Below are 23,353 nucleotides of genomic sequence, written 5' to 3'. Positions count from 1 at the left end.
AACTATTTCTTTCCAGATAATGCTTTCAGACCATCACAGCCGTTCACCGCCATTCGCCAAAAATCCGCATAAATTATATCATTTACAGCTTATTCACGGCATATATGCTTCAGCGAAAAATCCGCCAACCATTTATTCATGATTTGCAGTATCTTCTAATTTTAGAAAATTGGCCGCTATATCAACCCTGCTTCGAAAAATTATCTGTAAATGGGGGAAAAAATACATCAAGCAGATCTGGTAATGGAGCTGGAGCAGAGATTGTGAACAGAGCATATGAACAATCTGTAAGTACTTCTCTTTGTTCTGAAAATCCATAAACTATCTAAAATTTCTCTTTGTTTTGAAAACCCTGTAAGTGTTTTCTTTGTAAAACTGAAAGGCATAAACCAATTAGATTTTTTTGGCATGACATGAATCGATTGCATGAAGATTAGGAAAGTAAAAAAAAGTGAGGTATGAATGACAAATACAAAACTGCTCAAAAGTAATTTTCACAGCAAAAATACTGTACAGTTAACATGTCTGCTTTGATCCCACCCTACTTTTTCCAATTTCTATTTTCCTTTCTCTTTAAAAAATATCTACATGACTATGGAAGATATTGATGCCCCACTCTTCCTTTCTCAACCGAAACCGAACCCTTCATTGGCTTCATGGATGGCGAGAAGCAATCTCTCCTGTAGTTGTTGTTTAGAAGGATACTCTGGCAGATCTAACTGGTTGAAACTGCAACAATCAAAGAACGTAGATTAATAAGATTTTGTTTTTTTTATTTTTGTTTTTATAACAGAGATGGGTAAGTTACCATTGGGAAAGAAGAAAAAACTGATGCGCAAGTTTTTTTTTTTTTGATGGGTAAGTTGGTAGATGGATGATGGATTCAGGGCCAACCTATGCATGATAGGGAAAAAAAAAGGGGGGGGGGGGGGGGAGGGGAGATCAAGAATGGAAGGTTGCATGCAAGCCATGGGTCCGTCCTTGATAAAATAAACGACAACAATATAAAAAAACCCACAGAAACATATGAGGGGTTTAGCTAGTGTAAAAAGTGTGGACAGAAAAGGCTGAAATGGGGATCAAGAAAATGAGAAACACGGTAGCTGAGAGTTACTGTGAAGATCAGTGACGAGTCTACACACAACGTAGAGAAAAGGGATGAGAAGATGAAAAATGGGGATAGAGATAACAGACAAACACAAAAATGAGATTTACAGCTAAGATGAATGATATAACTCCCTCAGAAAAAGTGGGTATACATATAAATAGAATTGTCAGATTAGCTTATTAAATAAGAAAAACTAAGGAAAAGAGAATACACAGAGCATATAATATCAGTACATGTGTATGTATGAGAAAGAGAGAGGCTAAACTGAAGGGGCGCGCGCGCGCACACACATATAAAAGTCATCATTTCACATTGGGCAGTGGCCCCCAGGGTCCCTGATTGCCTAGGCTCCTAGTGAGTACCAAGTTACAAAACGAGGGAAAGATTGGTTGGGAATTAACTACTTAACTATATGTAATGACCAAGTGTGTGCAAAAGAAGTGCTTGAATACTTAAAAATTAGCGTATGGCAAAAAAGGAATTTTGGGTACTTAACATGAATGATGAGAAGCTATGATTTGTGGACACGGACACGGGTGTCGCATGTCGACACGGACACGGAGTGTCGGACACGGCAAACACCCAAACTTTAGAAACGGGGACACAGCTAAAAATAGAAAGTATATGTAATCATGATTTGTGGATATGGATTCGTGTGTCTAGTTTCGACATGGATGCGAGTTGTCTAAATGAGGTAAACACAATATTCAATAAAAAACATAATGTCACACTTGACACGGTACAAAAGCATGTCCACACACCCACATTAAACACTTCCAACAATACAAATAAAAGTGTCCAAAAGAGTGTCGACACGTGTGTCGTGTCGGACAAGGCAGGACACGCAAGTAGGCAATAAATTCGAAGTGTCGGCCAAATCATAGATGAGAAGCAAGAAGCAAGGGTTCGGAGAGAGAGAGAGAGAGAGAGAGAGAGAGAGAGAGAGAGAGAGAGAGAGAGAGAGAGAGATGGTTTTTAGAGGTTTTGTTGTTTTGAGAACTGTTTCTACGTTCACGTAGGATCATTTTCACCTTCCAAATTCTAGTAGTGGTATCCACACAGAGTCATGGGCAATGACCGCCATGGCCCCAGGCAATCATCTAGGAGACCTCAGCTTTAGGTTTCCAAGGCAAGCTGACCTTTTTACCAAATAAATAAAGAACGAACCAAAATGTTTAATATAAGAAATATGGTCCATGAGAAAAAAGGCATACCATGTGTGGGCAGAAGGTAAATGATCAGGGCTGCCATAGGCCTTGTGAATCTGGAACCTCTGTGAGCCCGAAATTCCTTGAAGCGCACTGAAACCTTCTAGAGGAACCTGTAAAATGGGTGAAGCATACCCAGTAAGAAGGTGATTTCAAAATATCAAGTGAAGAAGTCCAATAGCTGGTCTTCAACTAACATTCTAAAAATGGCTATGTGCAAGCAACTCAGAGATTAGAACTTTTCATCGAAGATGGCACAGGAAGTCCATCCAAAACTCAACTCAACAGCTCAACAAAGCCTTTGTCCCAAACTAGTTGGGGTTGGCAGAAAGTCCATCCCAAAATGAATATAATAATTACGTGGGAAATTAGGTATTTTGAAGTTGAGTTTAGGTTTTCACTAAAGCATAAATTTAGTAACAAGAGCCCAGAGACACATATTGGCATGTTGATGATATGACTACTGGCAGATAAGGTGCCCTATGTGTTGTACTACTGGAAAAAATGGGTCCAATATCATGATAGTGCTGAATGTGGCCCAATATGTATCTGTGTTGTTTCCTGTCCAATACTTAGCACAAATCTGATACTTTAAAGTTTAAACATATATTTCGGAGAGAGATGCTAACATTAATTCCATTTTTGAAAGATTATTTTCAACATTTTCAATTTTAGTACTTTTTGTTTTGATATTACGGTAAACTTAATTCGTGCTTGATTTAATATTTATGATATGGATGCATGGATCATGGGCGTCATTCACTTGAGCACATTAATGGCAATGTGTGGGTGTCATTGTAAGGCATTGTTTCCCCACTTTGAAGCACTTCAATGGGCTTCTTCTAAGTATCTCGAGGATATTCAGATTAATTTGCTCCTTGATGTTTTGTTATATGTCTATTGAATTATTCTCTACTTCTTGATGTTTTGTTATTTATCTATTAAATTATTGTCATTATCCATTGTTCATTGATGCAACTGTTCATCAATCTTAACATTAATTTATTATTATCTGAAAAAAAAAAGAGAATGAACAGAACTGAATACATACAGGTAAACCAATAGTAGTGTGTTATCAGAATACATACAATCAGATAAGTCATTTTTCTAAAAATATATTCGGAGTTTAGTGACAAATATACTTTAAGTAAAAATATTATGAAATTTATGGACTTTTGTCTAAACTGTGTAAGTTGTATTTTTTCTAAAGCAAAAAAAATAAAAACAAAAAAGAGGTATACAGTGTCTATAAATTGTAATCATCACATAGGTTGGCCCCACCTATGGTTGATGTGGGTCATGGGCCAAGAGCATCTCACTTTGCTTGCACGTCAGGAGATGCACAGAAATGTAAAAGAAGAAAGGAAGACTTCAGGCAGAATACGTTACCTTTGAAGTGCCAGTGACGAACTGCAAGAGACGAGCTTTATCCTCCTTGCTGAAACCTTGAACCACCTCCCAAAACCATTGGACAACAGGAGATGCAACACTGTAGCCGGAATACTCAGTGTTTGCCCTCATATCATCCACTGCACGGCAGGAAACACAAGAATATAAATAAACATATAGGATTGTATCACTATTTTCTAGCATCTCCTTTCATTCAAAAATATTTTCTAGCATTTCAAAGAAAACAATGCAAGTATCATAATCCCATCATAAGCTACTTAGGGATTGAAGAAGGTCCAAATGATTATAAGAACTCACAATCAATGTCTGGAAGTCCGCTAATCAATAATTCCAGTTCCTTATCGTTAAAGATAGATATTAAATCTCGAGGGATCAACTCATTGAAACCTTCCATGAATGCATTTATTTGAGGACGAATAGCTGTTGTCAGTCGATGTTCGACAACAAGGTCAACATATTCATGTTTATTCTCCTCGGTAACTCTAATGTTTTGTCCGCCAGGAACCAGCTCATAATCAGTAACCTGCGTGGCATTAGCAAGTAAGTTTAACCAGCAAATATTTAACTTTAACACATGAAATTTATATAGGGAATGGAGGGAGCCACTACCTCTGCCCTTTCATACAATATAAGCTTCTCCTCATCAGCATCCATGCTGAAAGTAAGGTCTAGAACATCGCTTATATCGTTCTACAAAAGTGGATCAATAACCAGTTATGTTGAATAAGCAGAAACTAGAAAGACAGTGATACCAACCAAGAAAAAGAAAACATGAATTCCTTCAATCCAATTACATAGATCATACCTCAAGCATCCACTTCAAGTTTTTGTAGTAACCGGGATCTATGGCCTCAATGTCATGATAGGTAACCTTAACTCCAAGAATGTGCTTGTAGAAAGATCGAGTGAAATGAACGTCCAGAAGCTGCCCATCAAATAGAGCCTTCCCAACCTGGACACAGCAACAAATGAATTACATATAGATATCATCAATATATATTTTTTTGAATGGATAGATATTATCAGGAAATTGAAATAAAATAAGAGAAACACAAAAGGCATACCACTCTCCCGATGAACTTGAAGTATGAAAGGTGCTCCGTTTGATAAACAGAGTTAGGATTTGGCTGAAATGTTGATTCATTGCCCACGGTCGTAAAAAGTAGAGCACCCTTGTCAAAAATGACCCTGGACAACAACTGATACCATTCCCTTGTAAGTCCACCAGCATCAATACCTTCCTCCCCTTGGAAATGAACAGTCAAACGCCCTTTGAGATCTTGTGTGGCACGCATCCGCAGTTGATTATACGAATCTTCAAGAATGTACGCTCTTCGCACTGAGATTCTTAGAGGACTGTGATGATGATGATCATGCTGGTGTTTTATTTTCGATCGGAAATGAGCCCGTTTGTTATCAAAATCAACGAACCGTGGGACTTTCAACATAAGTGAGAATGACTTCTCAAGCAACCCGGGGTTTTGCCGAATAAAAGCATTTAGCAGTTTTCTGTGCTTTTCAGAGAACTTTACAAAAGCAATTTGTTTCTCATCAACTTTCGAGTGGCTTCCTGATAACTTATGTGCGCCAGAAGTTGTGGCATCTTCAACATCGGAAATCATGGCTGTGCCGAAGTCATGAGAAACACCGGACTGCCCAGGATGTAGCTTTTCACAGGTTACAAAGAAAGACTCTATGTATGGCAAAATATTTTGGGTACCTGGTGGAAGTGAAGGCATTACACCGGAGCTGGTGGATGCCAAGCTCCCAGAGATGGTAGACAAATCAGACATAGAATCTGAACAGCTCTCTATTTTGCTTATGCAAGAACTCAACTCCATCCACAAAGGCTCCAAAACTGAATTTATGTTCCAAACCTGAGAAAGAGTGTCGCTATACTCTTTTTCAGGGAGAAGTTGAGGATCCTTCTCTCTCTCAAGTAATGACACGACAAGAGAGCTCAATGCCTGCAGAACTCTCAAGATTGCAGTCCCATCGGTTGAATTTGTGCTCAGAATGGCCCTTTCTGCCTCACCGTAGCCGTGCAATTCACTCATTGCAGATCTACTCAAATTTTGCACGGAATCTGCTAGCTCGTTGATAAATAGACGGCAATGGATTGGAGCAATAACAACTAGCTTCTTCAATACCTCAGCCACAAGAACATATGCATGATCTGACAAACTGCAAAAAAGAATTATATGAGATAACAGATAGAAAGGAAGAAAGGAAGCCCTTCTGACTAAGATTATGTGGAGTTACAACACTATTCCTTGCCCATAAAAGCTTGTTTAAGGAAGCACATATTCAAAATTCATCTAAGAGTAAGATGAATTGAGACTACAAATCTTTTATCGTACCCTTCACGTGCAAGCAAGGAGCATAGGAGTCGAAGTTCTGGTTGTGGTAGGCTGAGAAGTACGGCAAGCGTATCAAATTCACTGTTTGTACCAGAAGTTGAGGGCCTCGAGCGTTCATCATTTTCGTTTGATTTAACATCCACTCCAAAAGATGATCTGTCGGAGTCATTATTTATATGTGTATCTGGCAGGGCAACCTGAGAACCCGATGGTTGCGCAGGAGGTGAAACCTCGGACTTGTTGGATATCCCAGAATTGCTTTCTGCATTATCTATCACAACTTCCAATAGATGTAGCAACTGGCATCCAAAAAAAAAAAAAGAAGGTAAGACACGCTAGTAATTCAGAGAATGCAATCCCAAAAAAAAAAAACACCCTAGTACTTCAGAGAAGTTTCATGAACAACCAATAAACCATTCAGATAGTAAGTATTACTTGTTCAAGATGAGCCACACTCCTCAAATACAGTGGTTGATTCAAGAGAGTCAAAAGTAAGACCACAGGAAAAACTCCTTTCTGCGGTTGCTTTCTTTCTTCTTGGTCCTCTTCGATAACAGCTTTGCCACGCACTTTATCAAGACTCTGCAACTCCTGTGCAGGTGGCTGTGGCAGTTCAAGCTGAAGTAAAAGCTTTGCCACATGCGGGTGATTTCCAGACAAGTATGTAAGAGTCTCTAGAATACGCCGAGACACAAGGGGAGGAACTCCTAAAAGTTAATCAGTGAGACTTTGGTAAGTACCTCGGACATTATCACCAATATATTTCAAGCCAATGATACTTAGAAGCAGTAAGAACTCCACTAAGATGATTTTAGCAGAAAATAAAAATCTAAAAAGCATAAGAGAATTCATATCTCATAAACTATATCAAAAACAAGAGATTACCATTCAAAAAAAAATATTTTGCAACTTTTTCCATTTGTGTAATGCATTTGTGTGTGTTGTGTATGCATATAGCTTTCAGAAGGAAACAAAGTTGTATTAGGAAAAAGAAGAGAAGTTAATACGGTATCAAAAGTAAATTCTTACCATCAAAAAATTGAGGACGGGAATACATAACATTACTCTGGCAAGCATACAATCGATAGCATGGTTCGGCAGCACCATTTAAATTCTTAGCAGGACCCCATATATCCAACATCAACATGCCCATTAGAATTTGTACCAAAACTGTTCTTGTTTCACAATGCGCACACAAGTTCAAGAGAAGTCTTTGTAATTGACCTTTATACAGGGGCTGCAAAAAAAAAAAAAACAATATGATGATCGACTTAGATATGCATAGAAAGCTCAATATAATCGAGCAAGTGATTACCTGAACAACACGAAGCAACCGAATCATAGCTTCCAGAGCTTCTCTGTCAACTAGAGGAGGCCCATTAGCTTCAACCAACTTGTCCCCTGCAGATCTGCGTGAAGAAATGCTACCCACAGCTCTGTCTAGGCTTGATCCAAGTCCTTCACCCCGTCTAGAAGACTCGCCTCGCCGGTGTCGAGGGTACATTCCAAGAAGTGTACGGCTATGATATCGATGTGCAAATCTTTCACGTAACATATTTGCCTCCGCAACAAGGGCTGGTGTTAGATTGGCAAGAATAGCATCTGAGGATGTTAAAAGCACCTGAAAATGACAACATTTACAAGCCATGACATTGATAAAAAACAAAAAACAAAAAAACAATAAATAGAGATTCCAAAAAAAAAAAACCATTGTCCATAAGCTACCTTACCTCTTCTCGTAAATCTGAAGGAAATGTTGCAATTATAGAAACAGTGTCCATTTCAACTGGTTGTCCTTCCAATTCCTGTGATTGATGTAATCTTTGAGCTTGTTGTTGTGCCAGCACTTCAGCTCGGATATCTGGGGGAAGTGCAGCAAGGAATTCAGGATCAATGTCTCCGGCAGATTGAGGTTGGTCATTTGAAGCCTGCAGATCTCGACTCTGTTGAGCAGAAAGAACTTCAGCTCGTAACTCCTCGGGAAGAGCATCTAGGAATGCAGGATCAATTGAACCAGAATCCCCTGCCCCATTGATTCTCTGATCCTCAGATGGACCGCTCTGATCAGCCCCATGCGGTGAAACTTCACTCACACTTTGAAGAGATGAATCTCCGCCACTTATAGGCATGGCATTCTCCAGTGACCCAGATACTCTTCTCAGTCGGGTCGGCTGCAGATCACCCAAAGGCATTCTCTCCGTGGGTCCTTGCCTTTCTCCACCATCATCATGCCCATCAGCACTTCCTATTTCCACTTCCAAACTGCGAAGGCTTTCACCCAAAGTTGCGCCACTTCCACTGCTCCCTTGACTCGCAGCCTCCACATCTCGAACAATTGCATCATTGCGTTCATACTGCATGTCAATAGCCTGTGTTTCTGTATTTGATGCACCCCTTTCTTGGAGAAAGTCACTATCCGCTGATCCGATATCAGCATTGCCAGTACCAATCATCAGAGCCCTTGGATCAACATTGTGATCTGGAGGTGCCTCTTCCCTTACTCCGGCTTCTGATTCTCTCAAGTGGGTGTCCTCGTCTTTATCTTGAGGTTCTATAGTAGTTGCATTTTGATCAGAAGTTTGCTCAGCAGCTGGTCTTCTCAGTTGTGAAACGAGCAAGTCTTCAATGCCCTGGGGGATTACGGGCCCATTAGATCCACCGCGTTGCTGGTTATTATCTACCCACATATTGAAACGATGACCGTGTCGTCCGCTCCTCAGTGACCGGAAAATAGCATCCATCCGTGATGAACTGTTCTCTAAGCTTCTATCAGAGAAACCTGCATCACCTGCATTTTCTGAAAAAGAATAAATTTTTAACACTTGCAGGAGGTAGTCTCAATCAAAAACAGAAACATAAGATCTGATAAATCAGAGAGAGAGAGAGAGAGAGAACCTGTCTGTCTAAGAGCGCCCGGATGCAATGAAGAAGGTTCAACCAAAAGTGGATGTTGAAGAGGACCACTGGGGTCACCAGTTCTTCCTAGAAGATTGTAAATAGAAGTTGTACGACCTTGGCGCCGAGAGCCAAAAACTTCAACTGGCATCACATGGAGGGTGTCATTTGGAAAATTACCATCCCTGTTGAAGACATCGATATGGTCAAGAACATTAATTCCATTGATACCCTCTTCTAACCTTAGGATAACTCCATCTTCATCATCCTCATCATCGTCATCCTCTTCCTCTAATACATCTTCATCAAACTCGTCCTCATCAATTTCATGATCATCCTGATCAGTATCTGGATGTGAAAGATGATGATGAACTTCATCTTCCTCCAAATCATTATTTCCCTCATCATCCTCGTCCTCTTCCTCATCTCCATCATCCCCAGTCATCTCCTCGTCATCGTCCTCTTGTTCATTGTGTGGGATGTCAAACCTTATTCCAACAGTTGCAACGCCATTTTCAAGACTTCCACCTTCCTCAGATGTTACATGCATAAAATCATCTTCATTTTCAGGTGCAAAACCACCATCTAAATCCCGGTCGCGTTCCATCTCATCAGTAACAGAATCTGAACTGCCAGAAGTTTGGGCTGTATTAAATGATTCAATCTGCTCAGGCACCAGTTGACTGTGATCAGGTTGGGACGTGGTTTCCAAGGTCTGAAATCTATTGCCGCCATTATCTGCACTACCGGGTTGGTTCTCTTCTGCAGGAGGCTTCACAGATGTCTCACCCTTACCAGAATTAGGATCAGCTGAATGGACGTGTTCCTTAGTTACAGATTCAAGAGCTTTGACAATTCCAGTAACGATCTTAGGAGAATCGGAATGATCCAAGTCCAAGACTTGGAGAGTTCGAGTCAACGACCGAACCAGTCCCACATCTATAAAAGTTGCCGAAGCTTCTGCCAAGATATATGAACCTGTGGGGGATCGAGCGGCTAGTATCTCGTTGAGCAGATCAGTGTAAGCATGAATATTACAGTCAGGTACCCTGAAACCATCAGCAGGCTCAACAAAGTAGTTGAAGACATTATTAATCTCAGTAAAAACCCTTTTGCGTCCCTCAGAAGAACGAATAGAGGATGCCACCAGAAATTGGTTTGCCCTGGTTGCTAATTTGTGCCTCCAATCACCTTCCAATTTCTTATCTTTCTTGTTGCTACCAGAATATGGAAGAAATTTGTGCAGAACGTGATGAAATATTCCGCCACTGCTGTTTTCAGCAAACCCCCGTGGAAGAGGACCTCGATAACTACAAACTTCGGCATCTCTTCGGAGGAGAACATGTACAGACGAAGCATATGTCAAGAGAATTTCAGTCAATAACTTCAAAATAAAAACTGTCTTGGCAAGAGAAGCCGACTCCTCCTGATTATCAGCTTTGCTCTCTTCTGGTACGGTGGCAATGGCTTTTCCTTTTCTCTTACTTTTGGTTCCATCAATGTCCATGTCTGCTACTGAAGAGGTATCAAGGGCCCCATCATCTCTCGATCCATCATCTTTTTGAGATGGCACGAAAGTTATAATAGAATCCAATAGAAGTTCAACTACACATGCAAAACTCGGAGGGGATTTTCGATGAACTTTGACATTTTTCAAATTCGAGTCCGAAAGTTTACCAGGACCACTCCCTGGAATCATCAAGCTCACATCACTAGCCTTCCCATCAGCAGACTGTTGTCTGTCCTTCTCAAATGGCTTATCTTTCTCTTTCTCTTTGGATTTCTCTTTGTCACGATCTTTCAACAACGCAATGTGGGTCCGGTCTCCTACCATCTCAATCTGACATATTGATTGAGCAGCCTGCATAAAAACCACTGGATCCCGGGAAACGACAGAAGTCAAATTTTGAAGAAAATGGCGTGGGGTGAGCCTTCCACTTGAATGTCTGTTTGTGGCGGCTACTAGACTGTGTCGAATCTCAGTTTCCATAGCTAGCTGGAGAGTCTGGGGGTCTTCGAGAATATGATGGACTATTGTAGCGGCAACGCTGTCAAATCCAGAAAAAAGGCTACTTGTTGGCAAACAGAGCAATGAATGCAAACCTCCCGCATCAAGAAAACTCACGGCGATCGAATGAACTTTGGTAAGTGTTGCACATAGCTGAAGGACCACATGCATTGTTTCAGAAGGAAGTTGATTTCGGATACATTTGCACGCAATCTCAATAAGTCTCTTCTGCTCATGTACATCCATATAACGAGGAGCTAAACCCAACATAGATTGCAGACTGTTTGCTCTGTTCTCATCAAGAACGGGGGGCCCACTGCTCAGACCATCATCCTTTTTCAACGGTTCTGTAGCAGGAATTTCAGAATTCAATTTTGGATTTACCTGCAACACTCTATCAATAGCAAGAAAAGCTGCTGTCACCCACTTTGGGACTTGAGGGTTCTCCCCAACATTCAAACATGTGTTCCACTGAGACAACAAATCTAATGCAATCTTTATCAGACCATTTTTTGTGGCAACTTCTCGTGCCACAGCATCTTCGTGAAGAACCAATGCAATGACATGAAAAAGAGCAGACAACGTAGTGCCATTGTTGGCATCAGAAATTGAACTGCAAAGCTTCACGTGATCAATGATAAAAGTGATGACTTTGGACCTGTAATGGCCATCATTTTGGGAGCATATAATCATAAATAGATCCCTGATGGGAAAAGCTAAAGGTTCCTTCATCTGCAAAAGTCGTGTACATGTTGATAACAATTCTTCAACAGGAGGAAGCTCGACTGTTTCCTCTTCCGGGTCAGGATTGCTTGCATTCACGACTACATCTTCCTTTATGGATGTATTGGAGCTCCCAAGAGACATCGCAAGGGCACGAGCAAGTTCATCATCCTCCTGCGCTTCAACCTCAGGATGTGAGAATAACCACTCCATTGCCATCTCCACACTATTTGTTCCCACTTGCTGCAGAGCTTCTTCTGCCCTAGACCTCGAAAATCCCATCTCCACAATCATTGAAATTGCTGATTCGTCTGGGGGAGGACCGGCTAACCGAGCTCCCGTATTGCTATTGACGTTCTTCACTTCAACTCCAGAATAAATGTGACGCACGATGGATATAATTGCGCTAATGAACTCAAAACTGCAGTCAGTAAACTGGGGATGAGTCCAGATGGGAAGCACTGCCTTGAGGACCTTGGACTGTAATAACTTTACGAATGTCTCAGCATCTCTCGGGAATGAAATATCACCATTTGTGAGAGGTTGAGCAAGCAAATGCTTAGTGAATGGAGATATGATGAAAGATGACGTCACCAGGTGATCCATGAGTAGACCATATTGAGCCAAGGGACCATAAATCCATGAATGATCTGACTCTTCCTTTTGTTCTTGTTTTGAAATTCCATCATCTGTATCCATTGGAGAAGCCGGGGCCCTATTAACTGCAAAAAGCAATTGACTTGTAGCTTCGAAAGTAGTCAAGATGGCTTGAACAACTCCGTGCCCGTAAAAGCAATTCACCAAAATTGGGTTGCAGGACTCTGGTCTGTCCAATAAAATGCCATCGATGAAATCAATAACCTTACCAAGGTAGCGACACTTGGTCGATATTGATGTCTCTGTATTTGAAGGATCAGCATTCCCCCCAAAATTCAAGTGGTCCCACACGATGGAAGCGAATGCAGAGACAACAGATTTCGAAGAAGGGGACACATTTAGAGTATCATCCCGCCGGCGCGAAGGAACCAACATCACTTTTCCTAACTCAAGAAACAAGTGTCTGATATGAAAAGCAAGTGACCTCATCATGTCACAACAGGAAGAATAATAAGATCTCTGCTTTTCACCTTCTGTTTGGCTAATGGAACCAGTGTCGTTGGAAGAACTAGACAGATTAAGTTGGTGACTGGATGATCCAAGTCGCAAGTTTGATGGAATGTCCATACCCAGTCGTTGCTGAACACCAGTGGCACGGCCAAGATCACGGTATAGGTTTATAAGGTCAAAAAATTGAGATTCAACACTCCACCCGGACCCCCTCCGTCTCAATAATGGATCAAGAAATTGCCTAAAAGAGTTGAATCTTTGCTCTTCAGTTTCATTTGTACTTGTGTCCATTCTCTGTGACTCACCTGTAGAGCCAGAACTGTCTTCCTCCATCTCAAGCTTGGAATCATCAAGAAGGGCAATCTGCCATAGAACTTCCCGGTGGACCCGGCCAATATCTTCCAGAACATCCTTGCTTCCATTTCCAAATTCCGAAAGCAATGCGGTCATCCAACGAGTATCTTTAGAGGCAGCAAGAAATAGAAGAAATTCAACAACAAAAAGTGATGAAAAGCTCTCACTATCTGGTGTAGTCCTGGAAGCTAATACAAATGAGCCTGAAACTGAACTAAACCCACTCAAAGCTTTCTTTAAATGGTCCCTGAGAGAAGAACAAAAAGCATGTGCTAGTGGAGCTGAGTGATTCTGAGTAAACCCCTTAAAAACCACAGTGCTATGCAAAGCAATAGACATCCCTTCAGATGATTGTGCAATATTGGGCCGCAATAGAAGTTTCATCAAAGCTTCTATACCTTTCTTCTCCACAAAGAGCCTACACGTCTCAGAATTCTCCATTATGCGGTGAACCAGTACCATCACATGAAAGATGCATAGTTGAACAAACCGCTCATTACTGATGCCATCAGATGCCGAGTCCGAGGTGCTCGCCAAACAATCATCCCCTTTAATCTCTTTGCCTTCAGAATCTGTTTCCATTGGAGTATCCACTTTCCCTGAGGACCCAGAGCATGTGGCTTCTCCTATCAAAGCAAGTTTGTCAATAATTTCAATTATTATATCAACACCAGTGCTTCTCAAGGAAGATACATGTCGCATAAGCTCCTCCACAGCATTTGCCAGCTGGACTACACCTTCATTCATTGCTATTAGGTATTTTCTTGTTGTGAAAGTATCTACGAGGAACCGCAACGCAGAAGTTTCCTTCACTGCCTCCAAACCTTTAGCATTAAGACAAATCGCACCAAGGCCATTGGGCACACAAATTAGTGATTTTGATGAAGGAAGTATCCCAGATACGACCGAGGACAAAAAGGCATCGGGGAGTCCCAATTCATGCAAAACCGTGAAGCATGTTGGGTCTTTGTGAATAATATCACTCATAACAGTCACCGCTGAAAAATAAATATCGGGACCAAAATTATTTGCACTGACAAATATCTGTGATAAAGAAGCAGGTAAGGAATTATCATGGGAGTTCTGCAACCTCATAGCATTTGTTGGAGCATAAGTAGCAGACCCAAGTGCCTTCAATAAAACCTTGATTAGCCTCTTCTGGGAGTACAAATTATCATCATCAAATTTTGATAGATCCCCACTTATCATTGAATTATTATTCTCACAATGATCACAAACCCTATGAACTTCCATCTGTAACCTCTGAGACAAGAATTCCACTCCCCCGAGATCTTTGAACAAGGACACGGCTGCATTACTGTAATCCATGAGCTTCTGAAGTGTTTTTACAGCAGAACAGACAAGAGGCATATGAGCAGACTCAGCATCCTGCAGAAGTGGCAAAAGAGTGGGGACCATTCCCGACCCTCTTATAGCACTCCCCGAACTTGAAGATGATATAACATGAAGGAGGTAGAACTGTAGAAGAGCATCAACAAATGAAAGAGAGGACGGATCGCTCGAGTTATTTAATAACAAGATTGCTTTCTGAAGCACACTTAAGAGAACCATACGGTTCCCCCCTGCAGAAATAATGCTTGAGCCACTCAATATCCGTGACCTCTCATGAGAAGATGAGTAGGCCGCCAACTGTGCTCCTAACGCAAGCATAGCGAGTGTCCTGATGGGTCCCGTAACAGCATCCTCAGAGCGGACGAGCCTAATTAACTCATTCGTGTACTCGGGTTCATTTGCAAAGAATGATACGAGTTCATCGTGAGCATCGTTAGACTGAACCAGCACAATGAATGCAAGAAGGCTGATTTCACTGTATAGTCTGTGGTTCCCAGGAGACCGAAAAGAATGGGCAAATCTGACTCGGGTCAGCAATGAAAACCTGTGCTCCGGAGGTACATTGTATTGATCAACACACTGTTTCAGAAGGTTTAAATCTTGTTCCTGCCGGAGATGGAGATCAGGGATGTGTATGACATGCAAATTAGAACATTGTCTCCTTTCACTATTTTGCTCAGTACCCTGAAAAGTGACTGTGCGGAATTCGTAATGCAGTGTAGAACCTAATCGATACTGTGATTTTTCCAATTCATTTTCTACATCCGATGGGAATAAAGGCAAGCCTTCCTCATGATTTCTCTCATTAGCCACAACACATGAAAATAAACCCAAGCCTTCTTCTTTGCTTCCCCATCCCTGAGCTAAAGACAGGAGACAGCCATTGATAGAGCCACAACCAATCAATTTCCCACTCACGTGTAGCTTGGAGGGATTTATTCTCACAAGAGCAGAAAGTGTCTCTAAAGTAGATATAAGAATCTCAGGGTCTGTGGATGCCAGTAGAAGCTTGAAATGCTGATGCAAAAGCAAAAAAAAAAAAAAAACAAGACAGATGTCAGAGCAACGCTAGCTGTGAATACTTGCAGAAATACAGTAACACTGGAAACTTAAAATGATTACCTCTAAGCCACTAAAGGTACTTTTGTTGTGGCAATTCTCCAAAATTGTTCGCATGACTCTTAAAATTTGAAGGACTGCATGCTTAGGAAACAGGCCATCATCTGAAATGTCATCCGATAAGATAAGATCTTTTCTACAAGAAAGATATGTCTTGAAGTATGTATCAAAATGTAGAAACAGCGGTCTCCAGTGATGGAAATTTCCCTGAAACCAAGGGCACAGATTAAGTGGAGGAATAAACATCCAAAGGAATCAGAAGATTTAGTAAAGGTAACAATTTCAAAAAAAAAAAACGATTTAGTAAAAATATCGTGTCAGTCACCTTATTGTACTCCCAACAAAAACCTGAAAGAGGAATCGCTATATCATGTAATGGACTCTTGATCACCCTGTCAATGAATGCCTTAATTTTGGGAGGCTGCAAGTATTCATAAGGTGGATCAGGAATAAATTCTTCATACAGAGAATGTGAAATTTCATATCATTAAGTAAAAGCAGTAAAAGGAGAAACTTAACGTTCAGTACAAACAGCGATTGGTGCATACATTGGCAAAAAGAATATTCTGAAGAGCCTCTATCCAACAAAGTGTACCATGTAAATGAAGTCACTCCTCTGGGAGAGCAATTCCCTTTGACACAGTTGCAACAGGACAAGCTGATATAGCCCATGAAAGGGACCTAAACGGAGACTAAGGGGCTGTTTGGATACACGGATTTTAGAATCCGGGTTTTTAGTTTGAAAACAGTGTAAAAGAGGGTTCATGATCAAGCTGCTGTATGCTGTCCTGACAGCATTTCGTGGATTTTAAGTGAGAAAATCAGGTTTTAAAAATCTCTATTGCATCCTGAAATTTCTAAAACCTGGAAATATGGGAGGATCTGCTACTCTCTTGCTGACGGAAAGAAGGGTGAGAGTCAAAAATGAGAAAAAAAACGACGGCTGGTCCGCTCCTTCTCTTGTCTATTAGCTACAATTTTGAAGAAATCCCGGATTCTAAAATCCGTGTATCCAAACGGCCCCTAAATGAAAATGGATACTAACTTCACAAATGTAGTGTAATATATGTTTTATGAAGTATCATTAACCTTCATTGCCCTTGAAATATTTCAACCTCCCAGTGAGGCTCAGCAGAACTATGATCAACACGGAACATTATGTATCCCACTCGAATAGTACCTCATATTGCAGGGTGGATCTCGAAAGATATGAAAGTGGAGGGGGAGATAATTTAGTCACCAATCGAAATTACAGTAAATAAGGTAGCAATCTAGCAATTATCATTTTATTTTATGTTGATCTACACAACATTAACGACAATCATGGACAAAATAAAACAAATCAGAAGGAATCGGTGCAGAGAAAGAATGGCCACATTAAAAATGTGCACCAATTACATCAGAAGTAGTAAAGCCAAAGGGTGACCAAGGATTGAATGTTTGCATAGTTTTAATTTGGCACTACTATGAAATATTAGTATTGTGTCCTTCGATAGGAATTGATCTTATATTGTTGTGATGTACTTGTCAAAAGGAATTGGTACAGACTACAGAGAAAGAATGGCCCCATGAAAAATGTGCACCAATTACAACAGAAGTAGTAAACCCAAAGGGTGATCCAAGGATTGAAAGTTTGCATAGTTTTAATTTGGCACTACTATAAAATATTAGTATTGTGTACTTCGATAGGCATTGATCTTATATTGTTGTGATGTACTTGAAGTATCATAGCTAGGGGTGAGTCAAGATAGCTCAAGTGAATTGTTATCATATGTGAGATGGTGGTGATGATTCTCGGTCACAGGAGAGGGTTCTCTCTATCCACATATGAGTAGTGGATAATTGCACACATACAAAATCAACGAAAGAAAACGCTAATTGTACTAAGGATGACTTAGGCTTTGATCACATTGTCAAAGGCTATGTCAGTCACTAATGCATACTTTGATTCACTGGAAGTGTGATCTCTAAAAGAAGAGCAAGACCACAGTGTTTGGGTACACATATAGGTTATGGCTTACAAACAATTCCGTCTCTGTCTACCAAAACCACTGGAAATGTTTCAAAAAAGTACAAAAAAGCTCAGGCCCTCTTTATCTCTAAAGATGGGGTATCCTAACCATCCAACAGCTATTCCATCCCCATTGTCTATTGAGCCTCCTCTGAATAATCCCCCCTTCGCCGAAACGCCTGCCGTTGACTATTTCGCTTATTAGTAGGGCAAAGGGCGCTAGCACTGACGTTGACTATTTATGGGGCCTATCATTAATGAAATTGAATCAAGCAGACACCATGAATAGGAAGAAAAAGTGGGTAAGCTGTCAAAATGGGATCTCCTGTTTTATATGTTTATCTCCATAAAGGTGTGTTCAAATTGTTGTAATGTAATTGATCGTTAAAAAGGAGGGCACACCTATTGTTTTCCAAAGATAAAAACTTTTACAGTTGTATTTTTTATTTATCTACGTTCATTGGAAAAGCTACCCATCGCTCTTCCCTTGTGTACCAAGACCACTCATAACTCAAACTAAGAGCTAAGAAGACCACTCTCCTCCCTAAAATCTTCTTCATCCCTGCCAGTATCAAGGAAAGTGTGAGGAAAGGATATATTCTCCTAAAATATGGGTTTTTGGTGGGCCATAATCAACAGGCCGAGGCCACAAGGACCCAATTTCATCAAGTTATTCGCACATTAATTCAAAACTTTTCGGCCCCCAAAAGATCGAGAATACTCAAAGCACGTCTATAGCCTATATCGCACCTAGAGGGATAGGAGTAGGCGTGTAGGTTCAAATGTTGAAATTGAATAAATGCCTATAAACAATGAAGAGCAATGTACAGAGCAAGCATCTACGGGAAGAAACAACAGCAATATGAAAAATCTGTTCATTTTAGCACCATTTACACCACTAATGACATTGAGAATGACTAACTTGGAATTCTATTGAGCAAATGGGACTTTTGGGATCAAGTTCAGTAATGAATCAATCCATTCAATCAATATATCATATGACCTCATATATGAGAACTCGCCCACTTTAGCGCGGTCGTACAACTAAAAGCTGTAGACTGACAGGCCAGGTATATGATAAGTTTTTTTCAGAAATATAGCTGTTTCCTATTTTAAAAGATTTTATAACAAAAATAAATAAAATAGTAACTTTGTAGCTATGATTTAGCCGACAATTTGAATTAATTGCTGACACACGTGTCGTGCGGTGTCCGACACGACACTCGTGACAACACGTGTCAAGACTCTTTTGAACACTTCTAAATGTCCTGTTATAAGTGTTGAACCTAATGCAGGTGTGTTGACATGTTTTAGTGCCGTGTCAAGTGTGACATTCTATTTTATTATTGAATATTGTGTTTACCTCTTTTATTATTAACTCTTCTTTTATTATAAACTCTTATTTTAGCTCTTCTTTAACATTTGCTACCAATCCCTCCCCTACACCTAAAACCCAAAACTGTTAGAAGTGTTATACTTAATGTTGGTGTGTTGACATGTTTTTGTGCCGTGTCAAGTATAACATTCTGTTTTATTATTGAATATTATGTTTAGCACTTATATTATTAACTCTTCTTTTATTATAAACTCTTTTTTATCTCTTCTTTAACTAATATTTGTTGTTATATCCCCTCCCCCAAACCTAAAACCCTAAGGAAAATCTAATTCTAATACTATATCCGTTGTATCATGTTGGTCTCCCTTTCTCGCTTTATATAGGAGACGGAAGAGAAGTAGATTAAATTAATGAAAGCGTTGTTATTTGACAATCTCGTGTTTGTTTTAGATTATAGTTGATTAATGCTAAGATTTATTGGTTTGTTAAATGAATCAGATACTTTTATTATTACAAATTATGATAGTAATCAGTAATTTTATATGTACGTAATGTACGTGTTTTGGATGTTGTCGTGTCAGACAACTCGTATCCGCGTCGAACGGCACATCAATCCATATCCACGAATCATGATTATATACACTTTCTATTTTAGGGGTGACGCCGTTTCTAAATTTTGGGGTTTGCCGTGTCTGACACTCCGTGTTTGTGCCCACAAATCATAGCTTTTTAGTTGGAAATTTTATTCTATCAATCAAAAGATGGGACAAGAACTCATATAGAATATAATTTAGAAGCCAACATGCATATATGATTTGTTTTATTTAAAAATATATGTTTCTAATGATAATAATGATAAATTTATAAAAGAAACAAAAAATATATATATTGATTCATGTGCAAATACATCAAATCAACAATTAGTTGATGCATTTGCACCATAATTGAAAAAACATACAAAAAATATGAAATAAACACTACGCACGTAAAATGTGAAAATCAAATCTTCTCTAAGCATGTTGTCAAAATGTTAACATGTTGACGAAATTTCTGTAATGTACATACTAAAGTGATAGCATTTCGGTCGACATGATCTAAACATTACTGAAATGTATACTAATCGACTGAAGGATTTTGTTTCGGTGGGGATGAAAATAGAAACATGCCGGTCATTTCATGTTGCATTCGACCGACATTTAGAATCATGTCCCTACAGGAAATCACTTAGCCACAACAAAATATACTCTTTCTAATGTTACTCAGCCTCATACAATATGCATCTAAAGGTCTCTATAAGAATTGGCCAAAAGTATAATAAAGAGCGCTATCTAGAGGTATCTATAGATAGTTGTCAAAGCTCCAAATGTATAATTAAAAGTGAACCAAGCAACTCGGTTAACGCGAACCAAGACTCATCATATGGATGAGAAAAATCTTGTCCAAAAGTGAATACAACTATCATAATCAGAGTTCTTATTATGTGTTATCCCCATAAAATGAATATGAAATCAGAGAAACCCCAAGTACCATATTCAAGACCACATTCCTTTGAGAAGCCAACATGAGGGGTTATTTCAAGACCATGTGATCAAGCTGGCAGAAAGGAAATGGATAAGCGTAGAAGTTATTGGAGGGACCTCTCGGCAATGGGATCAATCACTCCCTAACTCTGTCAAAGACCAAGTTGTGGTTCATATTACACGGCCAACTCAGTCATCCGTGAAAGAATGAAACTGAGCAAAATGAAAATATCACTAATCGAACAAATCCATAACATGTACTCCGAGTTACTTACAAAGGGACAATATTTCAACAACTGAAAACGACAAGAGGACATTCATAATTAGAAACCATTGTTTTAAATATCCATTGAAGCCAACAAGAAACGACCGAAATGTTTCCATTTCCATCCCACAGAAACCGAAATGCATATCGAAATCAAAATCGTAAATGTATTATTTGTAAACAATATGTGTATTCTTATGAATGGCCATATCAGTATGTGTTACATAATTATATTTATATGAATTGCACGTGAAAATGGTGTTTGTACTATGTGTACATATTTATATGAATTATATGTGAAACGTGGTATGTACTAAATTATCAAACATCCACGACAAAGCGTGTCACTTGGTGTCTGATGTTATTAAACCATTATGGATTACTGCCTTGCTTTTGTAATGGTTTCTAGGTGCATATTTGCATTTATTCTATTATTTCTTGAAGTTTCGTCTTAAAATTCTATCATTGCATATGTTTTCATATGTTTCCATGCTTTTATAGGATTTCCACCGAAATTTCCAACCGAAAAGTTTCCTTGGTGACCGAAACCGAAATTTAAAACCTTGTTAGAAACCCACAGGCAAAATTTGCTCCTCCTTCATCGTAACGACAAGCATTTACTACCATAGGATTACGTCTGGACACCAGAATTAAAAGTCTCTGTCCTTTTTTTTCATCAGCTCACAATTATGGAATAACAGCTCTCACTATCACGATTGATATAGCATATCTATCAATCAAAAGCCATGATTAAGCTCACTCTCTCCAAAATCCATCATTGAAAAAGTATTATGAGGACCGTTCTATCACGAAACTGAATTACTAATATTGTGACACTTATTGAAGTAAAGACAATTTTACATACTAACCATTACTTTTAATTAAGTTTTAGTAATGACAGACTTTTATTCGAAGTGATGATAGACTTTCATTAAGTACAAAAAAAAAAAAAAAAAGCAGTGTGCTACTCCATCTTCTAACTACAAACAACCATGTATACAGCAAGCAGCAATCACGTAATTGCAAACTAGATGTTTTAGAACAAACATAAAACTATTCTATATGAAGCTATATGTACTTTTAGACCAAAAAGAAAGCTATATATAAAGCAAAAGAAAAGAAAACGATTCTCCGACCTAATAAAAGCCTCCATCAATTCCAAAAAACTGAAACCAACAAAACCCTACTCCACCAGAATTGCCCAATAAACTCCCCAACAAAAATAAAGAAACTAGAACAAGAACCCTAATCGAGAAGCAAAAAATTGCCAATTTGATGATTAATAATGAAAAAAAAAAAAAAAAAAGTCCCAAAGTTCACCCAGACCAATGTTGGAAAAACAAGCAACAATCGCATGATTGCAAGCTAGAGGCTATCTATATAAAGAAATATATGTTTTTTAGAACAATTAAAACTATTCTATATAGCGCCATACATATTTTTAGAACAAATACAAAGCAAAAGAAAAGAAAACGATTCTCCAACCTAACAAAAAGCCTCAATCAATTCGAAAAAATTAAAACCAACAAAACCCTATTCCACTAAAATTTCCCAATAAATTCCATAACAAACAGATAAAGAGTACTCACAGGTTCAGACTCCAATTTGAGAGACGGTCCGACGGACCCTTCGCCGGATAAAAGCTGCCGGAGCCGTGCCGGCAAGGTCGATCTTAAGGTTGGCATTTCAGACAATCTTATAAACTATCAGAGACTGTAAAAAAAACCCAAAAAAATATTAAAATATCAGAATAAGAATCTGAAGAAGTTAAGAAGATGCAAACAAAATCAAATCATCAAAAGTACAGAACAAGAAGAAAACCTGGTTAGGGTTAGGGTTAGGGTTATGGTTTTGGAACAGGTCAACCGGCAGGAAGAGAAAGAGAAAAAGGAGAAGAAGAAGAACAGAGAAGAAAGTTATAATGCATAAACATCGAGACTTCGATCATAAGATATCGATCAAACCCTTAAAATCAGAAAAAAGGGAGAAATTTTCTCTCTATCTCTCTCGATTTGTTTTTTAAAGCTCGGAAAGAAGGTATTTATAATTAAAGAGAAAGGGGTAAAAGGAGGTGTTGAAAAGAGCTCTGTATGAAGTGACCCCCGTATTTATACAGGTAGTATACATACCATGTTTTGTGATATTAGGGATTTAGGGTATAGGTGAATCAAAGACTAACTCAAATGATCTGGACCCTCCATCTTGTGAACCACGGATCACTTTTGCTTGCCTAGATGGGTCCCACTTGGGATGGAATAAATTTGTTTAGATTTTTGTAATTTGTCGACTTTGTTCTCTAGTTGTTTGGATATGGTAGGAGTCTTGTCGATAAGGGTTTCAATATCTAGATCTGCTTTAGTGGAAGTGATTATGTGGGAGTAGGTTTTCTATTTGTTATCAACTTATAAATAACATGGAAGTGGTTTCTTTTTCTTTTTCAAATCAGTGAAAAATTTCAAACCCAGAATGGTGTTTCCTTTGGCCCTTCCCTTGAAGTGGGTCTAGAGACTAATCTTCCCTCTCTAAAGATTAATCACGTTGCGAACTGATTTGGATTTGTAACAATCACAGTATGT

At 39.2% G+C, this 23,353-nt stretch overlaps 1 protein-coding gene across 2 annotated transcripts; it reads right to left on the bottom strand.

Annotated features, from left to right (window-relative positions):
* Nucleotides 1-409: 409 nt before the first annotated feature.
* Nucleotides 410-22,823, bottom strand: LOC143876245 (E3 ubiquitin-protein ligase UPL2-like). Of its 2 annotated transcripts, none has more exons than XM_077377974.1 (17): nt 22,599-22,823; nt 22,367-22,490; nt 15,971-16,066; nt 15,649-15,852; nt 8,982-15,543; nt 7,817-8,874; nt 7,402-7,707; nt 7,116-7,323; nt 6,522-6,793; nt 6,087-6,385; nt 4,791-5,910; nt 4,532-4,678; nt 4,336-4,416; nt 4,024-4,249; nt 3,706-3,845; nt 2,323-2,429; nt 410-729 (listed from the first exon to the last, which is right to left on the bottom strand). In XM_077377974.1, the coding sequence occupies exons 2-17, from the start codon at nt 22,460-22,462 to the stop codon at nt 627-629; spliced, it is 11,025 nt and encodes a 3,674-aa protein (XP_077234089.1). In that variant the 5' UTR covers nt 22,463-22,490; nt 22,599-22,823; the 3' UTR covers nt 410-626. The 2 variants fall into 2 exon arrangements, with proteins under 2 accessions (XP_077234089.1, XP_077234088.1); XM_077377973.1 differs by having other exon boundaries at nt 7,817-8,883; nt 22,599-22,822.
* Nucleotides 22,824-23,353: the final 530 nt, after the last annotated feature.

The sequence above is a fragment of the Tasmannia lanceolata genome, unplaced genomic scaffold (assembly GCF_043159265.1).
Source record: "Tasmannia lanceolata isolate RefF3 unplaced genomic scaffold, GAP_Taslan_0.1 ptg000004l, whole genome shotgun sequence".
Taxonomy (NCBI): domain Eukaryota; kingdom Viridiplantae; phylum Streptophyta; class Magnoliopsida; order Canellales; family Winteraceae; genus Tasmannia; species Tasmannia lanceolata.
The sequence above is the reverse complement of the archived record's forward strand: the minus strand, read 5'-3'. Positions and strand labels throughout refer to the sequence as shown.

Coding starts and splice junctions, on each gene's coding strand:
- LOC143876245 (XM_077377973.1), bottom strand. CDS start 22,462: ATGCCAACCTTAAGATCGACCTTGCCGGCACGGCTCCGGCAGCTTTTA. Junction 15,853..15,970: donor TTTGTTGGGAGTACAATAAG/GTGACTGACACG, acceptor CCTTGGTTTCAG/GGAAATTTCCATCACTGGAG. Junction 4,417..4,531: donor ACTTGAAGTGGATGCTTGAG/GTATGATCTATG, acceptor CCACTTTTGTAG/AACGATATAAGCGATGTTCT.